Source organism: Stylophora pistillata, chromosome 1 (assembly GCF_964205215.1).
Source record: "Stylophora pistillata chromosome 1, jaStyPist1.2, whole genome shotgun sequence".
Taxonomy (NCBI): Eukaryota; Metazoa; Cnidaria; class Anthozoa; order Scleractinia; family Pocilloporidae; genus Stylophora; species Stylophora pistillata.
The window spans coordinates 26,748,748-26,775,183 of NC_142519.1; the positions used below are offsets into that span (position 1 = coordinate 26,748,748).

General features: G+C 37.8%; 1 protein-coding gene and 2 pseudogenes across 2 annotated transcripts; all 3 read right to left on the minus strand.

Annotated features, from left to right (window-relative positions):
- Positions 1 to 2,194: 2,194 nt before the first annotated feature.
- On the minus strand, positions 2,195 to 9,753 carry LOC111320659 (DELTA-alicitoxin-Pse2b). Of its 2 annotated transcripts, none has more exons than XM_022923314.2 (2): positions 9,621 to 9,753; positions 2,195 to 4,002 (listed from the first exon to the last, which is right to left on the minus strand). In XM_022923314.2, exon 2 carries the CDS (start codon positions 3,947 to 3,949, stop codon positions 2,399 to 2,401), a length of 1,551 nt encoding a protein of 516 aa, XP_022779049.2. In that variant the 5' UTR covers positions 3,950 to 4,002; positions 9,621 to 9,753; the 3' UTR covers positions 2,195 to 2,398. The 2 variants fall into 2 exon arrangements, with proteins under 2 accessions (XP_022779049.2, XP_088603036.1); XM_088746910.1 differs by lacking the exon at positions 9,621 to 9,753 and adding an exon at positions 7,780 to 7,974.
- A 1,636-nt stretch (positions 9,754 to 11,389) lies between these two features.
- Positions 11,390 to 12,776, minus strand: LOC111320600 (DELTA-alicitoxin-Pse2b-like; annotated as a pseudogene).
- Positions 12,777 to 17,205: 4,429 nt separating this feature from the next.
- LOC148741884 (DELTA-alicitoxin-Pse2b-like) lies at positions 17,206 to 18,636 on the minus strand (annotated as a pseudogene).
- Between the last annotated feature and the right edge of the window lie 7,800 nt (positions 18,637 to 26,436).

Here is a 26,436-nt window from a genome sequence, read left to right on the forward strand (position 1 = left end):
GACAAAAGTATCGAAAACTTAATCTTATTATATTGCTGGCAGTGTCCGTGGGCAATGTGAAGCGAATCTTGCGTTCCGATTGGCTACCAGAGTGGGAGAAATGGGCTCATCTTGCCCGTTCGGGATTTCCCGCTTTGATCCTACGCAAGACAAAAATATTTCTTGGAGCAGACATACAAAGTTCCTAATTTTTGGACCGTAATCGGTGACAGAGATGCAAAAGCGGAAGAGGACTGTCTAAACAAAGAAAACATAAACGACTATCGTGGTTTAAAAACAGTTATATTGACCAAGCTTGTTCGGTCAGGATGGCTGAATATTGGTCTCGTTCTTTTTGGATTGTCAGCCTGTTAGCAAACACCAGATAGTGAGCCAAAGATAAGACATCGATGCGTGTAATTAGAGAATCAGACTTCAACATGTAGTGAACTACTCCAGTAATGATCCTAGTCAACCACGCATCTGTTTTTGTTTACATATGGACAACTGCGGAGAAATTTGTCCATATTACACTCAACGCATGGCAGGAGTCGTGCTGGCCTGTCAACACTTTTTACCAAGAAAGAATTCGCAGAAGAGATGTGTTACGCACCTTAAGAACAAACCCGACGCGCTCCACGATTAAAAAAGCTTACAGTGTATCAAAATATGCTCAAAAAAGGGAATTCGACGACGTTCTGAAGGAATAAATGCCTGAAATTATCTACTCTGGTAGAGAAGGGTCACTAAAAAACGAAAATAGCACACAGTAGAAAATATTGCCTTTTTAAACACAATATTATCCGCATTTATCTAAGCTCAAGAGCTTACTAATGGGGAAATGGCACCTTCCTTCAAACCAGCGCACTTAATCACATCCCAAAGAAAATTCAACAAAACATATATCTTAGTCAGAACTAATCTTTGAAGGCAGATGTTTAAAATCGCTTGCGAATGGCAGGGGTCGTGCGGGCCTGTCAACTGAATACTTCAAGTTTTAGCTAGTCATTTGCCTCATGTGACCTGCACCTCGCGCGGAGCTTGTCGACGCTTTGTTGCAGCAGAATCTCTTCAAATTGGCTATTAGTTAGACCTTTGATTCTGGAACTATCATTCCTATCATTCCACAAGTTGAAGTTTTTCTCCTTGGCTGTAGGTCTTCCACTGATGCGAAGGAATGAGAGATGCCATCGATGATTCTAGTTAAAAAGAAAAATTTCTCAACAAAATTACGAGAAACCGCTTATATAACTACCAGAAAAAATCCCTCATATGCACTTGGATGATAGACCCCATTGGACATTTCAAGGACAAGGTGCACAATGCCTTGTGGATGACTGGAAATCCCTCTATCACGGATCATTTTAGCCAATAATCATGATCAATAACATCAAACATATTTTTTAACCAAGGAAAGGTACGGCAAACCAATCCCTAACCGATTTTAAACCCTCAACCGAGAACGAACGTATTTTTTTAACCAAGGTAACCTACGGAAAACTAATCCACAACCGATTTTAAGCCCCTAAAGGTCAAGAAATCCCTCGTATGCACTTGGATGATAGACCCCATTGAACATTTAAAGGACAAGGTGCGCAACGCCTTGTGGATGACTGGGATCCCTCTATCACGGTTCATCTTAGCCAATAATTATGATCAATAACATCGAACGTATTTTAAACCCAGGAAAGGTACGCCAAACCAATCCACAACCGATTTTAAACCGACAACGAACATATTTTTTAACCAAGAAAAGGTACGGCAAACCAATCCACAACCAATTTTGAACCCCCAACTGTCATTGTTTCACTTCATTTGATCAATAAGTACACTTGACTGTTTTTTTTTCTTAATTAACGAGTTATCTCTTATTTCGCTTCAATGTCCGACCCCGGTTTACGACTTGAATAGGACCGAAAAAGTTGTACAATCCGTGGCCAGTGCATGGGCTTTGCCCAGATGTGGTATACGGGGCTCGGCCTCAGTAGCATCACTTGTACAGGTCATTTTCTTATTTGGGTTGCCATTTACCAAACGTGTAGGTGATTTACCAGGGTCTTTAAACGAGACAGTTTAGTAATGCTTGGGTAATTCCTTTTTCACCAGAAACTGAAGCCAGTACAGAAATAGGGCCAGCTACAGTTCTGTCTTTTGATAATTAGTTCTAATGTATTCTTTCTCCTTCCCCTTTCCCTTTTCCCTTAACAAGAATGGGTTTGATTCAAGTGGATGCACTCTCTTTTATTTTAACATTTTAACTGGATTTGCATTTTAACATTCTACTTAAGTGGTCGCGAAATGTTGTAAGTACAGCTGTCCAGCTCCGATCGAATGGCCGACTGTTGTATTAGTCCAGTTTTTCTTTAAGTTTTGCTAGGTGCTCGCCATTTCAGTGATTACATGTAAGATAAGAGAAATATCACATTTCTTCTTCCTCTTTCTTTCGTTGATTTTGAATCGGATGATTTGCTGTGTGGTGCTTGGTACTGCCGGGTTTTGAAGGCTTGGCAACATCTTCAGCGGTATTAGGTCTTGGGGTTCTCCACCCCTGACGCGGAACTGGATCTTTTGGCTCGAGGTATGTTCCGTTCCCATGTGCTTTATGTTTTCCAGCATCTTTGGAGGTGATGGGTAAGTGCCACACAACCTTCCTTTTATTGCGATCTTTGTTGTCGCACTCACAAACTGACCCCCAGATTTTCCAATCGCATCCTTTCCAGTCCCAGGTGTGCCTGTTGATGTATGCCGTTTCTTTGATTTGACCTGTAATTCGTTTTTCCGAACTGTAGTGAACACACGAATCTCCCAAACAACTGCACCAAACACCAACTATGTAATGACAATCGTCATCGTCATGGCAACCTTCCTTAGCGAGAGTGCATTCGAATTCTGGATATCTACTCGTTGATTGTTCGGTGTAGTCGAACTTTTGAATTTGAAGTGTACCGCTTGTACTGTAATAGCAGCCATAGTCCAAGTAACCACTGTAGTAGTACTGAAGGTTTGTTGCTCGGACGTAATTATCAACATCATCATCATCTCCTGAAATGAAATGGCTTTTTAATATGATCCAGATCGGCATGAAAGTATGCTGCACAGGCGAAGGTGACTTTTTAGCTTCATTCAAAAGTTTCTTAATCAGTTCCGCGGACGCCTTTCCATTGGTCAACGCGCTGTTTGTATCACGTAGTCCTCCCCTGACGAACCGTGTCTCGCTAGTACTCATCTTGGTTGCCTCGGATTTTTCACTCTCGCTCACGTTAGAACAAGCAGCAACATCAAGCTTTCCATAGGATGTGGGACCTGCAGCCGAAATACAGGCTCTAACCTGGAAATCTCTCTCGCTATAAGATTCAGAGCTCTCTGCGAACACCATTTGCTGGAACCTTGATCCCTCCTCCTCAGACGTTATGACGTGAGAGCCGTATGTCTCCAGGAAATCGCTATATGCCTTCCAAGAATGGTGAAGCCAAGGTTTCTCGATCTTTAATGGTAGCGTCTTCAAATGTTTCTTGAACTCTTCTTTTAGGGAGGACCTTTTGGAACTCAGAAGGCACTCTTTATCGACGTAAATCTTTTCCGTCAGCGCCTGCATGATCAAAGATATGCCGCTCACTTCCGTTTTCTCTGAGCTTTTGCTCTTTGTTGCCACTGATACAGTAGCGCTCAAAGTAAACGAAGAGGTTAACGAGGCACTCAAGCTTGACTCGGTGGCCAGTGACTTATACAATGCCTTGGTACTTTTATAGTAGTGGAACTTGCTGCTTGACGACTTCAAGGTTTTTTTTGTGATGCATTTTGGAGAAAGTGGATCAAAGATGCTGTTCTCCTTTTCTTGAAAGTCGGCCAATAGGTTTATCCTCGGAAGGAAAATTATTTTTCCCAGCCCTCCTGTTTCACCTTTGTCAGCTTTTTTTGCTTCAGAAAAAGCAAGGGTCAGGTATAGCAACAGTGCCAGGGAGACAAACATGATTCCTTCCTTGAAAGCTTCCTTCTCTTGATGACTGCGATAAAGCTTGAAAACTGCAAAACCAAGACAGGTTTAAATGAACTAGTCAGGATTTGGTTCAAATATACACATTATTATGGAGTAAGTGGTGTGACAAATGATGATGAAAACGAAAATGTCGATGGCGATGAGAATAGCAGTGACAACGATAATAATAGTGATAATAATCATAATAACAGTGACAATTTGTTTGCATTCATTTCTAGTTAGCTTTAGAGGAGTAAGATAAAGTGTCGATATTCATTTTCGTTCACTTCTTGTTTTTTACGAGAAGATTCGATTTGAAGTTGCCTCTTTCCCACTTTTGGGGCTGTAAGACCGTGGGCTCAAAATAAGTCAGCAGCGGTCGGTTATGAAGTCAGTGGTGGAGAACCAACTCAAGAAAAACGACTGTTACTATTTCATTTTCGTAGTTAATCCCCATTAAAAGTCACGCAACTTCGATAACTCCATAACAAAACCAAAGTTCTATATGAAGAATACGGGTTTAATATCTTTCTTCCCCACCAGTGACGTAAGAGCAAGCTAAATTGACCGCTGACATCGCTTTTCTGAGCCGCCGTACTACGAGGCCAAAATACCACTTTAAACTATTTTTTCAAGGCGAAGTTTGGCCTCAAGACTGAAAAAACCCTCGAACATTGCTATTTGAACTATAAGCTGCAATTTAAAAATGGTTCAGTTTTAATTAGGCTTTAGTTCTCCTTTAAAATGCTGCCGTTGGTTTTTGTCCTGATGCGAACTTAGTAGTCTTAGCTTCACAAACGTTCAGACGAATCCAAAGGAAGCAATTAAGATCCAAAGAGTTAAGAAAAGGTATCACTGTCAGTTCATTGTTGAAATTGCAACAATAATCGTCGAAGTCTCGCTTTCGTCCGACAGTGTTTGTTTCTTTATTCATTGGAGGCATCAATCGATAGAAATCAATTGAAATCAAGCCTGATAAAACAAAAACGCAAAACAGAGAAAGTAAACAGAAACAGAATTATTGGAATTTACAATAATACTTAAATGTCTTCAAATCGACGAGAAAAGGACCGCGGCTGAAATTTTTTGAACGACCATGTCGTCATAGATGTTTTTAATGACCACTTTGTTTTAATGGCGATTAACATGTTAATCAGAACTTTTCATTAAAGAACGATATTCATCCTTTTCACCAAACGTTTCAATATAGTGCGACCTTCAAGTTTTTCACTGAACATTTTTTCTCGCATTAACATCCCGAAAAAGAAGGGAAGTCACGAGCGAACATTCCATTTGGCATGTCGATTGATTTATCCGTCGATGCTGGGTCAGATGCCCTGATTCACCCTTTAATGAAGATATCTATCTGCCCTGATTCAACCACTAATGAAGATATCTATTTTATACAAGCAGCTATTTAAAGGCAAGCGATTTCGTGGCGTAGCTCCTTTAAAGAGTCTCCTCGTTATTTTTCTTTTTGTTGTTGTTAATCAGAATCCACCTAGATGTTAATAACAAAATAACCTGTCCCCTTTGTGATATTTTATCTTGGTAAGCAAGGTTGTAAAAATGATCATGATTCTATGTTGGTATTTAACGGTTCGGTTTTCAGAGAAAACAAACTGTTCTTTACACTGATTTGAAATACTGACTTTGCATCTTTCTTCTCTTAAAATTTTTCTAACATGGTATCTAGAGATTCATTGTCATTGAATTTTTCTATTAGTATATTGGATATTTCTTCTCTAGAATAGAATAGAAGTTGATCATATAGTTTTAACGTCCTTTACTCATAGGGCACCACAATGGCAATTAAAGCCCATTAGCACTGAAATTAAGCGACATTATTAAGGGTTTTTTTTCTACTAACCAAGTAATGTAGATCCTTTTTGATGATTTTCGATGAGATGCAAGTTAAAATGAATATACTTTCTGCTTTCACACAGTGACCCTTTGTTGTGAATTCTTACCTCATTAGAAGAAAGGCACGTGGCTTATTTTGTGTGAACAGTGCGTATGTTATTTTCAAGAATGTTCCTTAGTTTTTACGGTTTAAGAAACATGACATTCCATTGTTTTTTATTGGTAATTTTAACTAGTGACCTCTTTGCGTGGGAACCAGGCAAGTTGCCTGAAAGTCATCTCGCCAGAAGTTAAGTCGTCCGAGATCTTATTGCGATTTAACAGGTAAACTGAAACAGAGTGTAAATAGGTGATAGTTGTTCGTTTCCGATATCATGTTCAGCATTTTTGATTCTCTGAACCAAAAGAACCAAAAGTTCGCATTAAACGCGACCATCGGAGCTTAACCACACAGAAAAGATCAGACGGTCCAAATTAAAATATATATCATCTCAATGAGAAAGTTCAAGTACTGAGACATCAGCGTTAACTTTATATTTGAGCAGCGAATATACAGGTGTTTTTCGTTTCTAACAACGAAGCGAAGCGTTGTGCCTCTCTGTAAACTAAAAGAACCGAGTGGTCATACCAAACGCGATTTTCAGTGCTTAATCTGTCATTTTGCAATGGCAGGTTTAGGTGTCAGGTCGTATTTGAAGTGAAATTTCATCATTCAAGGGTCAGCATCGTATTTATCTTCACTAAAATGGTCCTTCGATCCAATGGTACCCTCAGTGCTCCCTCTACATGTTAATTTGCCATTTTTTTTTTACATGTGATAAAATAATCGAGTGACCTAAGTCAGGATTTCAGACGACATCATTAAAACTCTCGAGCGACATAACTCTGATTTCCGGCGAAGTGACTTCAGGTGATATGACTTTGGGGCGACTTTACCGTAAACTCCCTGCGTTAGGCAGTCCATAAAATATGTGATCAATTGTTACGACTCAAGGACTCAACCATTCCTGGTGAAGTTTAAATAACTAACAGACTGCGAAAGATTCAGGGCAAATGGATTTTGCCTTAATGTAACCTAAGGAATCTTTGTCTCAGTTAACTTTTCAGACTGATCGTATTTGAAATTAAACTCAAGATCCAGAAAATTAAGATAACTTATGACTGTCACTTAACTGTTAAAATTCCAACAATAAACAGTAAGATCCCACTTTATCGACAACTTCTTTATTACTGGAAATTTACGTAGTCGTCCAAACGGTTTACGAACATTTTGATAGTGCACGACATTCAACCTTTCTGGAAAATCAATAGTTTTAGGGCTGCAAGATCCCCAAAAAGAAAATACGAGTCACTAACGGGTATCAAATTATTTCATTATATTGGAAATGTCGATAGATATATTCGTCGATTCATGGACTTATGTGCCGATTATCTATTTCATTTTAAACGCTTTACGTACAGATTTCTCCTAGTTGATTCAATCTTCCAACTACTTGATTAACTTACGTTGAGAACTCGTTAAGGAGACTTTTAACATAACAATTTCGTGGCCTAGGTCCTTTAGCGAGTCTCCTGAGACCTTTTTTTCAGAATTTATCACAGATGTTGACAACAAGATAACTCCTTATTTTTCGTCATATTTGCTCTTGGCATACTGTTTGGTAAAGATAATCATGATTTTAGGCTTGTAAATATCATTTTAAGTTTTCATTCTGATAGGGAAAACAAGGTGGACCTATCTCCTCTGGAAAAATCGTATCTACGTGATATTTTTAAATGTATTTTCGTTATATTTTTATGATGATTATTATTTTTTTAATTGAATCGAATTTGTATTTTATAGCGTAGAATAAAAGTTGATAATAGACTAAATGCTTATGCTTATGCGGGGTACAGCAATGGAAGATAAAAGCTCATTCACAATGAAGTTAACCTTAATCTAGAGAAAGATATTTCACTACCTGAGTGTTGTAGACCCTCTTTGATGTCTTGATGTGACGCAAGTTAAAATGAAGATACGTTTTGCTGTCACAAAATAAATACTTTCCTGGAAATTCTTAACTCATTAGAAGACTAACACGTGGTTTCCTTTGTGTGATAAATTGGTGGGTGATTTTCAAGAATGTTTTTGAGTTTTCACGGTTTATTGGAGAAAACGTGAAATTCCATCAGGCCACTGTCTTATAAGTAATTTTTACTGGTGACCCCTCTTAGGCAGTCTGTGAATTATGTTGTCAATTGTTACGACTCGGGAGGCACTCAACAACTCCTGGTGAAGTTTAAATAATTAACAGGCTGCGAAGGATTCAGAGAAAATAGGTTTTGCCTAAATGCAAACTAAGGAGTTTTGATTTAATAAAAAGCGAACATAATTATAGAAAGCTGAACGACTATACCTTAACAAGTTCTAAATGGAAGAAATTAAGACTGTTACTATGAGGGGCTGAATATTTTTCAAAAGACTTCTTTATTATTAATCGTGATTTACGTGTTCGTCAAAATTGGTTTCTAACCTATGAGTAAATTTCGGCATTTAACCTTTCTAAAGAATCATTTTTCTTGTGCAAAATCCCAAAAATCAAAAGCGGAGTGTCGAAAGGCTGAGTATCGAATCATTTCGTTCGACATGTCGATTGACTTATTCATCGATTTTTGGTCAGAAGTGTTAAGAAAACTTACAAGAAAACTGGTGACCTCTCTGTGGGAAGTCCATGAAATATGCCATCAATTTTGCAACTCAAAAGGTTCTCAACAACTCGTGGTGAGGTTTGAATTATTAAAAATTTTGCGGCTGGTTTTTGCCCTAATGCGAACTAAATAGTGTTAGTTTCACGAACTTTCAGGTCAATTAAGATCCAAAATAATACGAAAAAGTTCAACTGTTGGTTCATTGTTGAAATTGCAACAATAATCGTCGAGGTCCCACTTTATTTCAGCGGTGTTTGTTTCCTTATTTAATGATTGGATCAATCGATAGAAATCCAGTGAAATATAAAGTTTGATGAAACGATAAACGCAAAACAGAGAAAAGCAATGGAACAGAATTATTGAAATTTAAAAGAGTACCTAAACACCTTTTGAGTCGATGAGAAAAGGACCGCGGCTGAAAGTTTTTGAACGACTATTTCCTTATTTTTTTCAACGAACACTTCGTCAGAAATGGCAATTAACGTGTTAGTCAAAACGATCTACGAACGTTTTAATTTAATTACGACATTCAACCTTCGACATGTCGATTGATTTATCCGTCAATGCTGGGTCAGATGCCCTGATTAACCATTACATTACAACCGCTTATGAAGAAATTTATTTTATGCAAGCTGCCTATCATTTAATTAGTGATCATTTAAGGTAAGGGATTTCGTGGCGTAGCCCCTTTAACGAGTCTCTTAGGACTTTTTCTTTTTTTATCAGAATCCACCTAGATGTTAATAACAAAATAGACTGTCCCCTTTTTGCAATATTTTATCTTGGTACACCAGGCTGTAAAAATCGTCCTGATTCTATGTTGGTACTTCATAGTTCGATTTTTCGGCCATTCAGGGAAAACAAACTGTTCTTTATACAATTTGGAAAACTAACTTTATACCTTTCTTCTCTTAAAAAAAATTTTCTAACGTGATATCTAAAGATTCGTTGTCTTTGTTTTGTTTTGGTAAATTTGATTTTTCTTCTACAGGATAGAATAGAAGTTGATATCATAATTATAACGTCCTTAGCTCTAAGGGCACCACAATGGCAGACATAAGCCCATTAACACTGAAATTAAGTTACATCTGATGACATTTTTTTTTATACTTACCGAGTGAGGTAAATCCTTTGTGATGACTTTCGATGTGTTGCTAGTTAAAATGAAGATACGTTCTGCTTTTACAAAATGAACCTTTGTCAGGAATTCTTACCTCATTGGAAGAACGGCATGTGGCTTATTTTGTGTGAAGAGTTGGCATGTTATTTTCAAGAATGTTCTTTAGTTTTTACGGTTTAGGAAACATGACATTCCACCAGGCCATCGGTCCTCATTGGTAATTTTTACTGGTGACATCTTTGCGTGGGAAGCCGGCAAATCGCTTGAAATACATCTCGCCTGAACTTAAGACATCCGAGATCTTATTGCGATTCGATGAAAGAACTGACTGTAAATAGGCAAGTCGTGTTGTTCGTTTCCAACATTAAATTTAGCGTTGTTTGTTTCTATGAACCAAAAGTTCGTATCCAACGCGACCAGATTACTGCACAGAAAACGATCGGATGGTCCAAATTGAAATATATGATCACAGTGACAAATATCAAATACTGGGACATAAATGTTGACTGTATGTCAAAAAGTATTGTTCGTATTTAACAACAAAGTAAAGTGTTGCGCCTCTCTATGAACCAAAAGAAGCCAGTGTTCGTACCAAACGCGATCTACAGTGCTTAATCCGTTGCTTTCCAATTGAACGTTTGGGTGTCATGTCGTATTTACAGTGAAATTTCATCATTGAAGGTCAGCAACGGATATATATTCACCAAAATTGTTGTTCGATCCATTGATACACTCAGTGCTCCCTGTCCTCTTAATTTGCCATTTTGTTTTTACATGTAATAAAGCAATCTAGTGACAAGTCAGAACTTCAGGCGACATGATTAAAAATCTCAGGCGGCATAACTCTGATTCCGGGCGACGTGACCTTGGGCGAGATTACTTTCGGGCGACTTAACCGTAAACTCCTTGCGTTGGGCAGTCCATGAAATATGTGATCAACTGTTACGACTGAAGCAAGACTCAAACAATCATAACAGACTGAGAAAGATTCAGGGCAAATGGATTTTGCCTTAATACAAACTAAGGAGTTTTGTATTCATTAAACTTTTCAGACTGATCTCAAGATAAAACGCGCACGATCTAGAAAATTGAAAAAAAAATATAACTGCCACTGCACTGTTGAAATTGCAGCCGATAAAAAAATGAGATTCCACTATCTTTTAACGGGTTTTGTTTTTTTTAATGGTGACATCAAGTTACAAAAATCAACTGGAATGTAAACTTTAAATCAAGCCCAACACGCAAAGCAAAGCAAAATAACGCGAACAGACTTATAGAAAGCTTCACGAAAACACCTCAACAAGTTTTGAGTTAAAAATTAGGGACTTTAAGCAAACCACGACGGCTACGGCAACGAGAACGTGAAAAAACAATAGATCTAATTGACAGAACAATAGCCCAACACGTGCGTTTTAAAACTTTGTACATTTCTTAGCCGTTCTTTGCAAAACAACAACGTGAAATCACCAAAATTTGCGTCGTCTGCGAACCGAAACCGCGGCGGCAAATTATTTTAATTTACATTTGGAACTTAACGCTACTTTTATGCGTTATGTTGAGTTTGAGGTCTGGCGCCCTATGAGACGGTAAACACATGCAGCCATTTTCGAAATTCTAACTAAAAGTAGAAACTCATTTTTTAATCGACTTCTTCCATGCCGTTGCCGTCCTGACTGCTTAAAGTCCCTTAATAAAAGGTTTAACCGTCAGTTCATCGTTGAAATTCCAAGAATAAACGTCGAGGTCTCAATTTCTCCCAAAGGCCTTTGAAAGCTCATCTATTGTTGGCATTAATCGGTAGAAATCAAATATAATGTAAAGCTTTGATCAAACACACAACCCATGGCAACTGAACGCGAACAGAAATGGTGGAAGTTGAAAACAACTCAAACTCGTTTCAAGACATTCAGCCTTTTATTTCACTCAGCATCATGCAATAATTAGCCGATTTACATTGTGCAATTGTCATTATAGTTACAACAATTCTTCTGGTTACAAATTTCCTGCACTTCCTTCCTTCATGGTGGTGAGGTGATCCTGACGTGAAAAGGCTCTGTAAGACTCGCCACACCGCTCTGAAAGTGTGCTGAACATACAAGTGTGTCTCGCTGGCTTCATTCAAAAGCTGTTGGATCAATTCCTTGGACATGTCTTGCAAAAGCTTGTTACGAATCTCGCTGCTTCCTCCTCGGACGATCCACTTATCATTGGTGCTCATATTACTCGCTTTTGACGCTTCTCTATCGGTTACATTTGTACATGCTGAGACACCGACTTTTCCAAAGGATGTACGACCTGCTAAGGAAAGACAAGCTTTCACCTGAAGCTCCCTTTCACTGTAGGACTTTGAACTTTGTGTAAAAGACATCTGTTTGATTTTTTATCTGTGCGTAACGGAACTTGCAACGTGGGTGCCGTACTTGTGGAAGAAATCATGGTATTTTCTTAACGAATTTTTCAAACAGGGTTGATTGATTTTCAGCGGCAGTATATTTAGGTTGTCCTCAAAGTTCTTCTTAAAGTTGTACTCTTTATCATTTAAACAGTCTTTGTCCAGACGAAGCTTTTCGAACAATGACTCGACTGTCAAAGAGATCCCACTCAAATTCGATTCTTCCTTAGATGTACTCCTTGTAATGCTATTCAGTGTAACTCCCAGGGAATAAGTCAACTCCAGCGAGGCTTCCAATCCAGTTTGTGTAGCCAATTTAGAGAAAAATGCCTTGGTACTTTCGTAATAATCATAGTAACTTTTTGAGATCTTAACCTTTTCCTTACTGAAGCATTCTTCAGGGAAAGTCTTAAAAATACTAGCTTCGCGTTCCTTTAAATCTTCTAAGGTGTTGGTCTTCGGGAGGTTAATCGCTTTTCCAAGCTCTGCCGTTTCACTGGTCCCTTGGGTTAATTTGTTACCGTTATCCTCTATGGATGTACAAATGGCTCTCAGGTACATGGCCATCATAAAGAGTAGAAAGATGGCAGCAGTTTTCCCTCGAAACATTGTTATGAGAGTAAGTTCAGCCTGCAAGGAAAGATTGGTATAGGTGACATCATACAAGTTTTGTAGGTATGAATGCAGTAAGTCTCGTTTGTAAGTGAAAAATAGTGACATTTAGCACCAGGGTGTTCAGCGGAAACCTCGAACGGCAAACCGGTGGAGGTCACGTGGTCACGTTCGGAGTTCTCAACGTGCGTTTTCAACGCCAAGAGTAGTTTTTCACTTAAGTGATTGACTTGAACGATTTTTATCCTGAATTTGTTTTTTGCCGCATACAGATCAGAAAGTTATCCAAACCAGTCCTTTTAGAACAAGTTTACATATATATCTTAATTTTAGCGAATGAGTGAAAATAGGACTTCTTGTTGCCATTTGAAAATCAAACATTGCTGTTGTCTGGAAATTCAATATGGCGGGCTCTTCCGTTTCATGGAGAGGTGTAGCTAAAGCGGTAGAAACCATAAACGTCAAACGCCAAACGCCTTACCTGAAACTGCCGTTTCAGATTTACCGTTAATGCGAAAACCCTGGTGCTAAATGTCTCTAATGTTAAGAAAAATATTGTTATCCTCAGCAAGTTTATGAATTTCATCTCGTTTGTTTTACTGGTTTTACTGGTTTGCCCGCCGGCGGGGCGTGATCTTAAATGGATTTAGTGCCCGACAGTCTTCCTTTTTTTACAGAATTTTCCCTGGCAGCTCTTTCAGAATTTTTGAAATATCGGAACTTCATCCGTTTTTAAATTACCGTGTTACCATGACAACACTTTAGTCTTCTAGAACTACCATTAATTTTGCGTTTGTGCGCCTGTAATTGGTAGATAACTTAAGGAACCCTTATCTTTTATGATTAAATATTGCTCAGCATATCCAGATTCGACTTTTTGCAAAGTTTTAGATATTTTTTATGGAAATTGTGAAGAGTCACCTTGTCGCAAAAATAAGTTGGTTGCGAACCTAACCTGTCACGCTTCGGCTGTTTGCCCTCTGGCGGGGCACGTTCTTAAATGTACTTAATGCCCGGCAGTCAAACATTTTCACAGAATGTCCCCTGGCGGCTTTTAATGAATTTTTGAAATATTGGAATTGTATGGATCAGAGAGTTCATCGGAGTTTTAAATTTGCTGTGATGTGCGTTCTTAGTCTGATTTGGAGCAAACTTTCTCCAATTTGGCGAATTTTGATACGGGAATTTCGGGTGGAAGTAAGTGATCACGCTATATGAATATGTTTTTGATTGATTTAAAGTTTCCATATTTTGTGTGTAAATTAACTGAAGAGGCCTTTAAACTTCTAGCAAAGTATAACTTCGTGCGTTAGGTTTGTGCAGTCGTAGCGCAATTGAAAAAGAGCCTCACGTTCACACTTTGGATTGCTTTTCTCTCATGTGGTTATCCAAAATTCAACCGTGACTTGTGGTGGCTCAATTACAGAGTATTTGAAAGCAATGGAACCATTCTGAAACATATCCAAAACCCTTTTCATGAGAAAAATTAAGCGGAACCGTCCTTGAAGGCATTAGTCTAGAATTATTTGAGTAAAATGTATTTTCGCGATAGGATAGTAGTTCTCATTATGGCGTCTGATTTGACTCGAAAAGAATGGTGATGGCAATGTTTTTACAGAACTAGTGAGAGAATACTGTTTATAACACAGAATAAGTACTTTCAGTGACTGTGCTTTGAAGCAAATGTATTGCATATCAAAGAGACAAAGAAGGTTCTCCTCCTCTCACCTGTAGCTTGTGAACGACCTCTTCTGTCTCTCAGTTCTGTTGAGTGACCAATTCTGATGCGATGGTCAAACAAAATTGGATCTATGTCGAGTGGTAAATTACGTGTAAAAACGGGATTGGTTGTCCAGGAGGAGAATGAAACCAATCTCCCTCCAGGAGGCAAAGGCGTGTCTGGAGGGGTAAAGAGGTTTCGACACTAAATCATCTGTCACCGACTGGTACTTAATGGTAGTATTCCTTGGAATTCCTGCCTTCATTATGAGTCCTCTCCACATTTTATTTTACGTTTTCCTCGATGCAAACACGCAGTTGTGAAAGCAAAGTACAGCATTCAAACTGTTCATTCTGTACCATATATATTTTTATGATGATGCTACCTAAAACATAGATCTGTGTGCTTTCAGCCAACACGTCTCGCTGTTCGTGAGACAATTTTTTTTTATGAATCAGCAACACCTTGTGTAGAGAAGGGATGATACTGCTTCTCTTTGGTAGTTAGTTGTAATTTACAGAGGTAGAATATTTTCTTCCTTCCATTTTTAAGCGTTATGACAAATATGCACACGCCCCAAAAAGCGTATTCAAATATTTTCGTTGGTCAACAGGTATGTTTTATTACGATGGGATTCGGAAACTTGAAGCTCCTCCTTTTGTCCGCCAACACGGAAGCAGTAGGCCAGCAGTTTAAAAGGAAACTCCACCACGGAAGTCGATCTCTAAATCCTCCGTTTTGTTGCTCAAAATCCCCTTTCATAAGTGGACGGCAGGCCTTAACAGAAAAAAGCTTCGTCCAAGAAAAACATCACAGTAACTACGGAAGGACTGGACCATAACCAATATATGGTAGCTATATGATATTTAGCAAATTCTTGACTTCTAAAACGTCTTGAATCTGGACAAAGGTTTTCAAGCGACTTTTCTCCAATAGGAGAAACTTTTTCCACTCTGTCTGAGGTTAGTCACACCTCTCACAGATAATACCTACCTACAAACATCCTTCCATCTACCATTTCGGAAAAAGAAAGCAAGATTGGAAAACGGATGAGAAGTGCTTCAAAACTAACGTCATGCGAAAAAAAAAAAAGATTTAGAGTTTATTGGACTTGTTTTCCCTTCCATCTTACCATACCACCTTCCTTTAAGAAAAGGTTGCTCATCATGAGTTTCAAAGAAATTCGAAAGAGAAAAAAAGTATATACACAAAAAGTTTAACTTGCTAAAAGTGACCCAAATCGGGAGAAACGGTCGTTTTGTTTTCTGATTTAAAAAATAAAGAGTATTAAAATAAGCTAGCAGGTTACGATAAAACTCGTCGAAAGAATTTCGAACGACGCCGTAAGGGTTGGACAGTCTGGTTATACAAGGGTGTGTATATCTGAGAACCGTAAAAATCGTGTCATGTATTAGTCTTGCAGGTTGCTTGTCAGGGTTGAAAGATTATCTCCTAGCCATTGGCTATGAATTGTATCAGTCATCAAGTTGAGAATATCATAAAAAGAAAATAATTCAAATACTGGAAAATTATAGACGAACGATCGACGTTTCGGCCGTGCGTTACGGGACGTGCCGAGTCAACTATCACGTGACACTTGCGTGACCTATGCTTACTCGGCAGTTTCCTGATGAAGGCCGTATGATATGGCCGAAACGTCGATCGTTCGTCTATAATTTTCCAGTATTTGAATTATTTTCTTTTTGTCTCCTAGCCATTAATCTGCACAGAACATTTATCGCCAATGCACAGTTGTGGGGTTCATTCTCCTATCGCAGTGACAAAGTGCGCTGATTGAGCAAATAATTAGGCCGGTTTATTAATTTTTTTTTAATAGAGCAAGTGGATTAAATCCACCAAACACGGTAATTTACTCTAATTGAAGAAAAGATAGGAAGTGCATTTGTTTTCACTGATTTTTTTATTTTTTTAGGGGGGTTTGATATAATTGAGATGCAAACCAAGCGATAAGTAGCTAATGGTAAGAAGGAAAAAATTCGACTGAATTTTTTTCCATTGAAATAAAACGCACATACGTCTATCTTTCACTAAAACGCCCAAAAACACTTTTGAAAACAGTATTGCGAATGCGGTTTCAAAGAGCGAATCTCTGAAAACTCTTTGTTGTAAAATGTTTCCAGTGCGGACAGATCTAAAGAGACACTTCGAAATACCTTATCGAAAACGTTATATAAAGAGCGTTTTCGGGTGTGTTTTGATTTGGACGCTAGGCGAAAACGTATTAGAAAGTATGTGTTTTTCCGTGAATACCCGTCAAATTGAACAGTACAGAAAAAATTGAGTTTTGATAAATCTCAAAACAAACGGGAAATCAGCAGGATATCCGTATTTAACCCTTCCACTCATAAGATCGTCTTCGTAATTCTCCTCACTGTCTGTCATATAATTGTTATGATGTAAGTCAGGAGAATTTGGTATTGGATCAACTAATAATCCCCTAATTGATATTTTTGATATTTTTCTTTATTCTCGTCACTTTTCCGCTTGTCATTGTATTGCTATTGTAAGGAGAAAATCTGTCTTGGTCACTCATGGGAGTCAAAGGATTAAATAAGCTTTGTCTTTGAAAATCTCGAGTTTTCCTTTACACAACTTTTGTTTCTTTTAAAGATTTCTTAGAACGTTTTAATTTTTTTGCCATTGTTTGTTTTTTCTTTTGTTTTCGTTTAACATTTTGTATCATTATGAGTAACAACACACTTTTTCACGACCATAACTCAAAATTGCTTTAAGAAATTTATGCCTTTATTTCAATCTTCACCAATGCAATAAAATTTAGACGATTGACAATTCATCCTTATGTTTGTGTTTACAATATATCTCAGTCACTATTGTTACAACTTTTCTGCACTTCCTTCCTCTTCAACGAGCCGATGATGCTTCCCTTTGTGATGGTCGCTATGGTGACGAGGTGCCTTGTCTGAAGCGACATCTCTGCTGGGCAGAGATCACACGACCCTCCTCACGTGCCGATCATAGTTATAGGAAGAACAATAAGACACTCAGATGTGCCAATCACAACCATGCCATCCCATATCACCCCAGTAACCGATGTTTGGGGTTGCTTTTACTTTTGAGACACCTGTATCTTGTTTCTCTTTAACGTAGCGAACACAAGTTTCCCTATGACACGCATACTAAACCAGTCTGTAGTGGCAGTCACTATCACTGTGGCAGCCCCCTCTAGCCAATAAACACTCAAATTCCGGATAGTTGTCGGATGTACGTATGGTGTAATCGAACTTCTGAAAGGCAAGTCCTCTTCTTTCTTCGTAATGACAACCATAGTTCAAGTAGCCGAGATAATGGTACTGAAGGTTTAAGGCTCTGACGTTGTTTGGCGAACCTGACGTGAACCCGCCCTGTAAGATTTCCTACACTGCACTGAAGGTGTGCTCAACAGACGAGTGTGTTTCACTGGCTTCGTTCATAAGTTGCTCGATCAGATCCTTCGACATGTCGTGTAACAGCCTGTAACGGGTCGCGCTGTTTCCTCCTCCGAAGATCCACTTATCAGTGGTGCTTTTCTGATATACTTTATACGACTCACTTTTGGTGACATTTGTGCACGCAGAGACACTGACCTTTCCAGCGGATATAGGACTAGCTAAGGAAACACAAGCGTTGACCTGTAGCTCTCTTTCACCATAGGACTTTGAGCTTCGTGTAAATGACATCTGTTTGATCCTTGATCCACGCAAAACGGAAGTAATGACGTGGGAGCCGTACTTTTCTAATAAGTCATGGTATGACCGCCATGAATTCTGCAGCCAAGGCCGGTTAATTTTCAACGGTAGTCGCTCTATGTCTGTAATGGAGCTCTTCTTAAAGTTTTAGTTCTCATCATTTAAACAGTCTTTGTTTAGGCGAAGCTTTTTTACTTGACTATTAGAGAGATACCGCTCAACTTCGATTCTTTTGAATTTTTTCTCTTTATTACACTATTCAGCGTAATTCCCAGGGAATAAGTCGACTCCAGCGAGGCATCCAAGTCTGTTGATATGGCCAACTTTGAGTAAAACTGTCTTGGCACTTTCGTAGTAATCATAGTAACTTTTTGAGATGTTTAGCTTTTCTTTTTTGAAGCATTTTTCAGGGAAAGGCACAAAAATACTTGACTCCCGTTCCTTGAAATCCTCTAATACGTTGGTTTTGTGACTGTTCATCGCTTTCCTAAGCTCATCGGTTTCCTTGATCGCTTCAGTTCGTTTGTTACTTTTAGCCGCTTGGGAAGAAGAAATGGCTGTAAGGTACATGGCCATCATAAAGAAGAAAAACGTGGCCGTAGTGTTCCCACGAAACATTGTTGTGAGAGTAAGTTCAACCTGTAAACGAAGATTAGCACGGTTGACACGCATGCTTAGAAATATAGAAACAATTAAGAGGACTCTACCGATGACTTGAATAATAGACGATCACATGACTGTTAAGAAAATTGACAACAAGGAAATTGTGTTCATAGATCATGTTTGAAACCGGTATTGCCTTCATTCAGCACCACGAAGTAGACCACCAACCGACATTCTCTAGTAAGACTACTGTTCCCCTAAGGAGACTCCTCCTCACCATCGTTTCCTTAACATGTACGTACTTAACTCAGTGCAACACAGGGTACAATTTCTCAGAGCAACTAAGTGGTCATCAGCTCCCGTTTCAGTAGCGAATTTGTTCAGAGTTATGATACTTCACTTTCTTACATTTCTGGATAGCGAGTTTTAATCGCTTCCACTTTAAGCCATCTTTTATTGAGCTCTGCAATGAGGCACTCAGTAATAGGCGTGTAGAGGCGTGTAGTAAATATAGCCACTATGTACTACCTGGGTTTTTAGAGAATTTAATTTTTCTAATTTTAGTTTCGCGCTTTGTTCCAAATTAAGCGGCTTGAAGTCGAAAGTTGCATTTTAAATTGGTGTGACTTCGGGCTTTTAAATTCCCATCAGAATAGGAATAAATCCGAAATATCTCTTAATAGGAAGCCTTTTTGTGAATTCCTACTCAATAATTAAACAAAAGCGCTAAGTACACGTTCATTTGATCAGTTCTTTAAGTACAAAGATTCTGTTGATGTAGAGTGCACCCTTAAAAGCCGTCAAAATTGTGGATAATTTCTTTAAAAAAATAATGATACTTGAAAACACAGTTTATATGTCGACGTTTAACACGTTATCTGATTTAAAATAGCCAACAGGCAATTTCAAAACCTATTCATTCTCAATCTCAGTGGAATCTCAGAAGCGATTGGAAATATGCAGGAGAACACGAATTCGTAGGATGTTTTAAATAGACTTAACAATGATAACTCAGCATTGCATTGCAATTTAGGACGTTAACACAACAAAAAAACCGAACAGAACTATTTGATATTACCGACGGATCAATACTGACCCATCACGACCGACTTACACGACTTGAATCTCACTGCTAATAGCAAAACTGACCAATCAGCGGAACCGGACTTATAGCACTTTTGTTATTGACAACAGCTTCTCACCTGACTCTAATGATTACCACTAAGTTGTCGAAACGTCAGTCATCACTATCGACAACAGTAGTCTTTCACAGGACTTCGCTCAGCCGGAAGATCAGACTTCATGTTGAATCAAACCTTTCTGCAACGTAGTAACCCAGCTAGAATTGGAACTTGAAATGGAACTACTCAGACCTCTTAGAACTTCTGTTGTTATTGTTCGTACTGCCACTTTGAAGTACTAAAACTTTCTTATGTTTTCTAAAAATAACTCATACCCAAAAACTGAAAAATGCTCTAAATGATATTTTTAAAACTAGAATTACCTTATTTAAATCTTCTTGATTGTGTTCGTTTCTATTCGAGGGGCAATGTGAGATTTTTTGCTTCAGGCTTACTTTTTTATCTTATAGATTTTAAAAAATGTAGGAATTGTAAAAACATTTAAAGTTGAACAATTAAATTAAGTAGGGGGGTAGCTGTTAAAGATGTTAAGGGTGCCTTTTAATAACTATCCTATCTACGTACCATTTGGTGTCTTCCAGTACACTCTATCCCCTGATCTCTTTAAAGTGTCGTTGTGGAGAGATACGTTGGTCTTTTACAGAATAAAATGTTGCTAGTCATAACTCATAGAAACATTTCCGTGTGGGCAGCTGATCGGTTAAAAGGTCCACCAGTTCGTGCTCCTCTATGAGTTAGTCTTGCTGGTAATACTTCTATGTTGTCTACTTTCAAGTCTTTAATCTGTCCAAAATGTGCTATTAATTGATGTCTGAATCAAGCATGCATGACTGTCGGAATTAAATAATTAAACGACTGCGAGCCAGTCCCTATTTGTTATATATTGACGTGATGGATTTCACCAGAAAGCGTTAGGTTCCACTAATTTTCCCCATAAAGAACTCGACGGATCCGAAAACTTAACCCGGTTTTGGGCAAGAGTCGTGTTTTGATTTGATCTAACTTGACCGTAAAATGATAACCTCTTTTACAAAACGGTCAACTTAACATAGGCCTACTCTGCGACCTTAAGTTGCCTTAAGTTGCCTAAGTCGCCTAAAGTCGCCTTAAGTCGCCTTAAGTTGCCTTAAGTTGCCTTAAGTCACTATTGGTTACGCAATGTTTTAAGGGTTTCACCCCCACTTTAATCATAAGGATCAGAGGAAGGGGCATTGTGGCTGAATGGTTAGTGCACTAGACTCGACATTAGTCCAGTTTTGGTATCTAGTGTTGGAGCATTGCATTTTGTTCTCGGGCAAGATACTATAAGCTCAAAGTGCGTCACCTTTTCCAGGTGTAAATATGGGTACTGGTTGGCAGGGGGGAGGTAACCCTACAATGGACTATGAGTTTAATTATTGTTATTTTGAGGTGGGCAATGGCTTCCATATACATAGAAACTCCATGTGAAAATAGTCATGCACCTGTGTAACCCCTATGCTGGCATGGGTAATCCCTACATTTAGACAATATTGATGTAGGAATCTGACAATGTATACTCTCCCATTTTCTTACTAAAACAGCTATCTGTTTCAACAAAAAATTTCTGTCTTGTATTTCATGATGAAAAAGTTAATAAAAGGGTTGACACTGTGTATTTTCATCAAGATATAATAAATATTGAATCACATAAAACCTACAGTACCAGATCACCAAGATAAAACGATGGAAAGGTATTCTGGAGGAAGGCTCAATTCTTGCCACTCACTTATACCTTGAGCAGTATAAATAACATTATAAAAAGTCAACTAAACTTAACTGAAGCTAAATTTTATCCACTTAACTTACCCAAAGTAAAAGAATGACAAAGGTGGGCCATTTCTCCAGCATAAACCCATTAATCTGTACTAGCTACTTCCAACATGGTATTCGACCAACTGAAAACAATTGAACTTTGTGGCTCGACGAACCTTCTAAAGGTGTACTTATTTATCTATCTTGAGACTTTGATAGTCTTTTTGTACATTTCATCTTCGTCAGTTTGATGATAAACATACATGAACCACTTCTAAGCCAAAAAAAGCCTTTTACGGCAAACATGACCGCCAGAAATATTTTATCACGTGACTTAAGTTTTGTCCCGTGACCAAAGTGCACGTGAGAACAACACGCACGCGAGCCTGCTGAAAAGTGTACAGAGAAATAATTAATTTATTTGTGCAAAAAAAATCATCAAAAAGCTTTAAAAAAATACACTCTGAAAGTTTAACTGGGCGACCGCTTCAATGAAATGGGCGTACTTGGCGAGAGAAACCCTATTAGTGTTGTCCCGCTCCTAACTTCGAAGCATGGAAACTAATTAGCGGCGCAAAGGTTGCTGGGAGAATTAAAATGGCGGAGACTTGAGAGCCAGTTTAGATCAGCCTGGAGAATTTCGTAGTGACTCGTTAGTTTCTGGACAGTTGTGAGGTAACAATGAATGCTTTTAAACCTGTAATACTGCCACCAGGCTAAAAATAAAACTTGAATGCTTGGAAGGTCCTGCTGATCCGATCAACAGTGGAGAAAGACCTTAGCATATGGTTCTCAGTATGGTATTGGAGTGTTTTGTCTAACTGAGGCAGGAGGACAACAAATTGGTCGGGTCCCTGAAAAGGACCCAGCAATTTTAGATACTGTTGGAAAGGCATGCGACTTGCCAAACTTTCATGCCGAAATTGACATAGCAAGTGGCAAAAATATGGGAGACAAATTTACCAAGATAACAATTTTTATAATTTGTGAGGCTTTGTGAAATAATTAAATAATCAAGTTATTTTTTAATTAATTTTGGAAAATTTATTGATAGTTTTATATAAATCATGTCTCTTTTCTGAAACTGAAAATGTGTGTCTTTATGTGAATATTTTTGATAGGTTTGTTTTATGTTGGGCATATAACCAATGATGTTTTCCTGGCTATTTATTCACTAGCTTTGACTGTATAATTTAACAATAACTGTTGTGGTAATTCTGTCTAAACATTTTAAGCTAAATTGGTTTCCCGGCTATTTATTCAATAGCTTTGACTGTATAATTTAATAATAACTGTTGTGGTAGTTCTGTCTAATTATTTTTAGCTAAATTGGTTTGAAATCTGGACATTTTAGACTATGGTGACTTATAAGCATAGCATACAAAAGTAACCAAATTGACTGTGGTGTTTATTGCAAGGGATTTTGTAAATATTTTTAAGGTTTATGGAGAGACTGTTGCTAACTTTGATTTCATCACTTCAGTCAAATAAAATCCCTTTAAGTCGCCTTAACTTGCCTTAAGTCGCCTTAAGTTGCCTCAAATCGCCTAAAGTCGCAATGTTTTTTCTGCCAATTTCACTTAAGTCGCCTTAAATCGCCCCAAAGTCGCCCGAAGTTACGGCGACTTAAGGCCCCAGAGTAGGCCTTAACATTTTGTTAATAATTCAAGTACAGTATTACCTTTGTATAACAGCCACCTTGATCAGAGAAAAGTGGCCGCAGTAGAGAGGTGGCCATTAGAGGGAGGTCAAATTCAAATACGTGCAAGAAATTGCTCTTTCTAAAAACTCTTTTTTTGGTAAATGAATCCGTACCATTAGGCTTAAAGTTTACAAAAAGAAACAAAAAAATCTAGGCATAGTAGTGTAGGACATTGCGAACAATTTATGAAGTAAAAATACGTAGCATAATGAAAAATTTATCATGAAAAAGAAAACAAAATATGATGCTACCAAACAGGCAACAACAAAGAACGTTTACAAAACAAAAGGAGTGTCTCTCACTTTGTTCTACGTTCACGTTCAGTTTTGCAGAATAAACTGATTTTTTCTAAGTTAAATTAAGATGTGAAATGTAAGCTTGAGGGAGTAGTCACCTATTTTGCTTTGTCGTTTGTCCGCGAGTAATGAACTAGTCGTTGAAGAAACGGTTCTTTCGGAATGTGGTACGCGCTCTACGCCAGTTTTATATTTCTAGTCGTGGTATTTAATCAGAATAAAGGCCGTCTACAAAACCGGTAGTAACTACAAATGTGCCATTCAGCGATGTTAAACACTAAACACTTTATCAGTTGCATTAAGTTTTTCAAGTTAAGTCGAGCCAATTTTTTTTTTTGAGGAATGATTATTTTTTTTAATTGAATTTAGAAATCAGTGTTTCTTTTCGATATGATGGCGTTTTACAAACTTATTTCATCACATAATATTGACAGGTACTGCTGGTACTGTGTTGCCTGTATAGAGAAATTTACGATTTTATACTTCACCATTAATTCATGTTAAACTATTTTATTCTTTACTTATTCCTGTGGTAGCTCAATCATATAAGTTATTTCGACCTTTTTTTTTTTGTATTTCAGTATCTAACCAGTGTCTTCACCATTAATTCATGTTAAACTATTTCATTCTTTACTTATTCCTGTGGTAGTCAGTCAATCATATAAGTTATTTCGACCTTTTCATTTTTTTAGATCCTTTGTTATTATGTTACGACTATGTGCCACACGGCAAAGAGAAGACCCTTTTATCCGTATAGCTTGCGTTCATCACGGCCTGCTTCTCTGCCCAACTTCTGTTGATAGTTTACAATTACCAATCACACTTTCTTTACTCATTTCATTTTAGTCTCTTTCCTTTTTGTGCCTCAGTGGGTTAATCGTTAAAAGACGCAGAATTATTTCGTAGATCGCAATTACTAAACAAGAAGAAAACAAAGAGGAAAAACAATAATAATCAAACTGGCTGCGAGTCAATGAACTTAAAAAAATAAACTATAAAACGGAGGAGTGATAGAGTGACTGAGTAGTGAATAGAAGGAGTGAATTTGGGGTCACAGGAACAACTCTGAAATAGCTTTCGGCCATAATCCCATTTAAAAAGGATCTAAATGAAGGAAGGAAAATTCACTCTGGATCTTGCCAAGGCTCGAGTTTATCACAGGAGACGACAAATCGCTTTACTTATTATTCTATTTTTCATTTTGCCTTTATGGCCTGTTTTAATGAAACAGTTAATATGGTAAATCTGGTTAAGAGTTCACTCAATACCTGCTAGATCAATCTAAATCGATACTACGTTTAAGGAGTAGTTCCGCCATAATTATGTCTCTTTCTTTCACTCCCATTCTCCGAAAATAGCTTTTCTGTACGAGCTATACATAGTTAGGGCTTGGGTGCTATCAATAGTTGTATATGGAACATATTCAAACGTAATCCTTTATTAAAACACAATGAGTCGCATGCACTGTACATGAAATTATGGTTTAATTTTTAAGTGAGCCAAACTTCAATAACTACATAAGTTTTCTAAGTGCGCCAAATTTCCTTTTTCATTTTCCTTTGTTATCGGTGTACTTTGGAGACTTGAGTCTTCTGCCTTTTTTATCAACGGTTTTGGTTGATGCTTTATGTGTAGGGGCATCTCTGTTTGGCAAGGACCACACAGTCTTCCGCTCATCAAGATTCTTATTTTTGCAAATGCACCAAGATTCCGGAAGTTTCCAACCGTAACCATGCCATCCCCAATCTTCAAATGTGTTTGGGTATGCAGTTACCTTAGTGTCACCTGCACCTTGTTTCACTGACTTGTAATGAACACATGCCGTCTACAAAACCGATCATCTCTATAAAATTCTCAACAATGAGCCAGTAAGCGACAACAAACAGCCAAATGTTTCCAAGGACGTATTTATTTTTAACAATTTCAGATCTATTGTATTTAGTTTGTCGGTTAATTTCTCCAAAATTTTGTTTCCCAATAATAGTAAATTTATACATGAATTTTGCGTCGCAGATAAGGCACTGTCGTGTTAGTAAGTGTTTCTTTTTGATATGATGGCGTTTCACATCCTACTTTTCATCACATGATATTCAATGGTGCTACTGGTACTGTGCCACTTGTTTCCTGAACTAAAATAAGCTGCATGTTCTTTAATATGTTTCAAAACCACCAAAATTACTACTACCAGACACGTTCATATACGATACTCTAATTGGTTCTTAATGACTTTTTTTTAGTTTTTACAGAATTGTGCCTGAAACTGAGCGATAAAGAGCCAAAGCTAGGAAAATGTGACGCAAAACCTTGAACTCGTACCCATAACGTCCGTTAAAATTTCCTCCAACGACTTATCTTTGACTCAGATAAATGGACATATTGCTTTTCGGAAGACATTTCTATGTAGTTTAATCCGATGGAGCCTTTCAATTTACGACATGAAGTGTGCAATGCTACGGGTATATTTTTGTGTAAGACTCAAACACTACTTAGCTCTTTAGGTTTTTTTCGTTTTTCTTCTGTTTTGTTCGTTTGGAATGTTTTAGTGTAGAAATGTTGCGTAATGTATTTGTATTATTGTTCGTTTGGAATGTTTTAGTGTAGAAATGTTGCGTAATGTATTTGTATTAGTGTTATAAGTTAAAAATTGATCGTATGCATTAGTTTTCATAGTTACTTTTATTCCACCCGTGAAAGCAGTGTTCATTCGTAAATCACAGTTGAAGTCGCATCCTGTGCAGTTAAAGTACCCCACCAAATATTGTAAGTGTTATACGATAAGTTCATTCTTTCTTTTCTTAAAGCTTTATTTGTAAATTTCTGTCTTAGTTTAACCGCTTGAATAATAACTGTTTAACAGAGTCAC

What these genes read in the sequence shown, in the direction of transcription:
- LOC111320659 (XM_022923314.2), bottom strand. Translation starts at nt 3,949, where the DNA reads ATGTTTGTCTCCCTGGCACTGTTGCTATACCTGACCCTTGCTTTTTCT.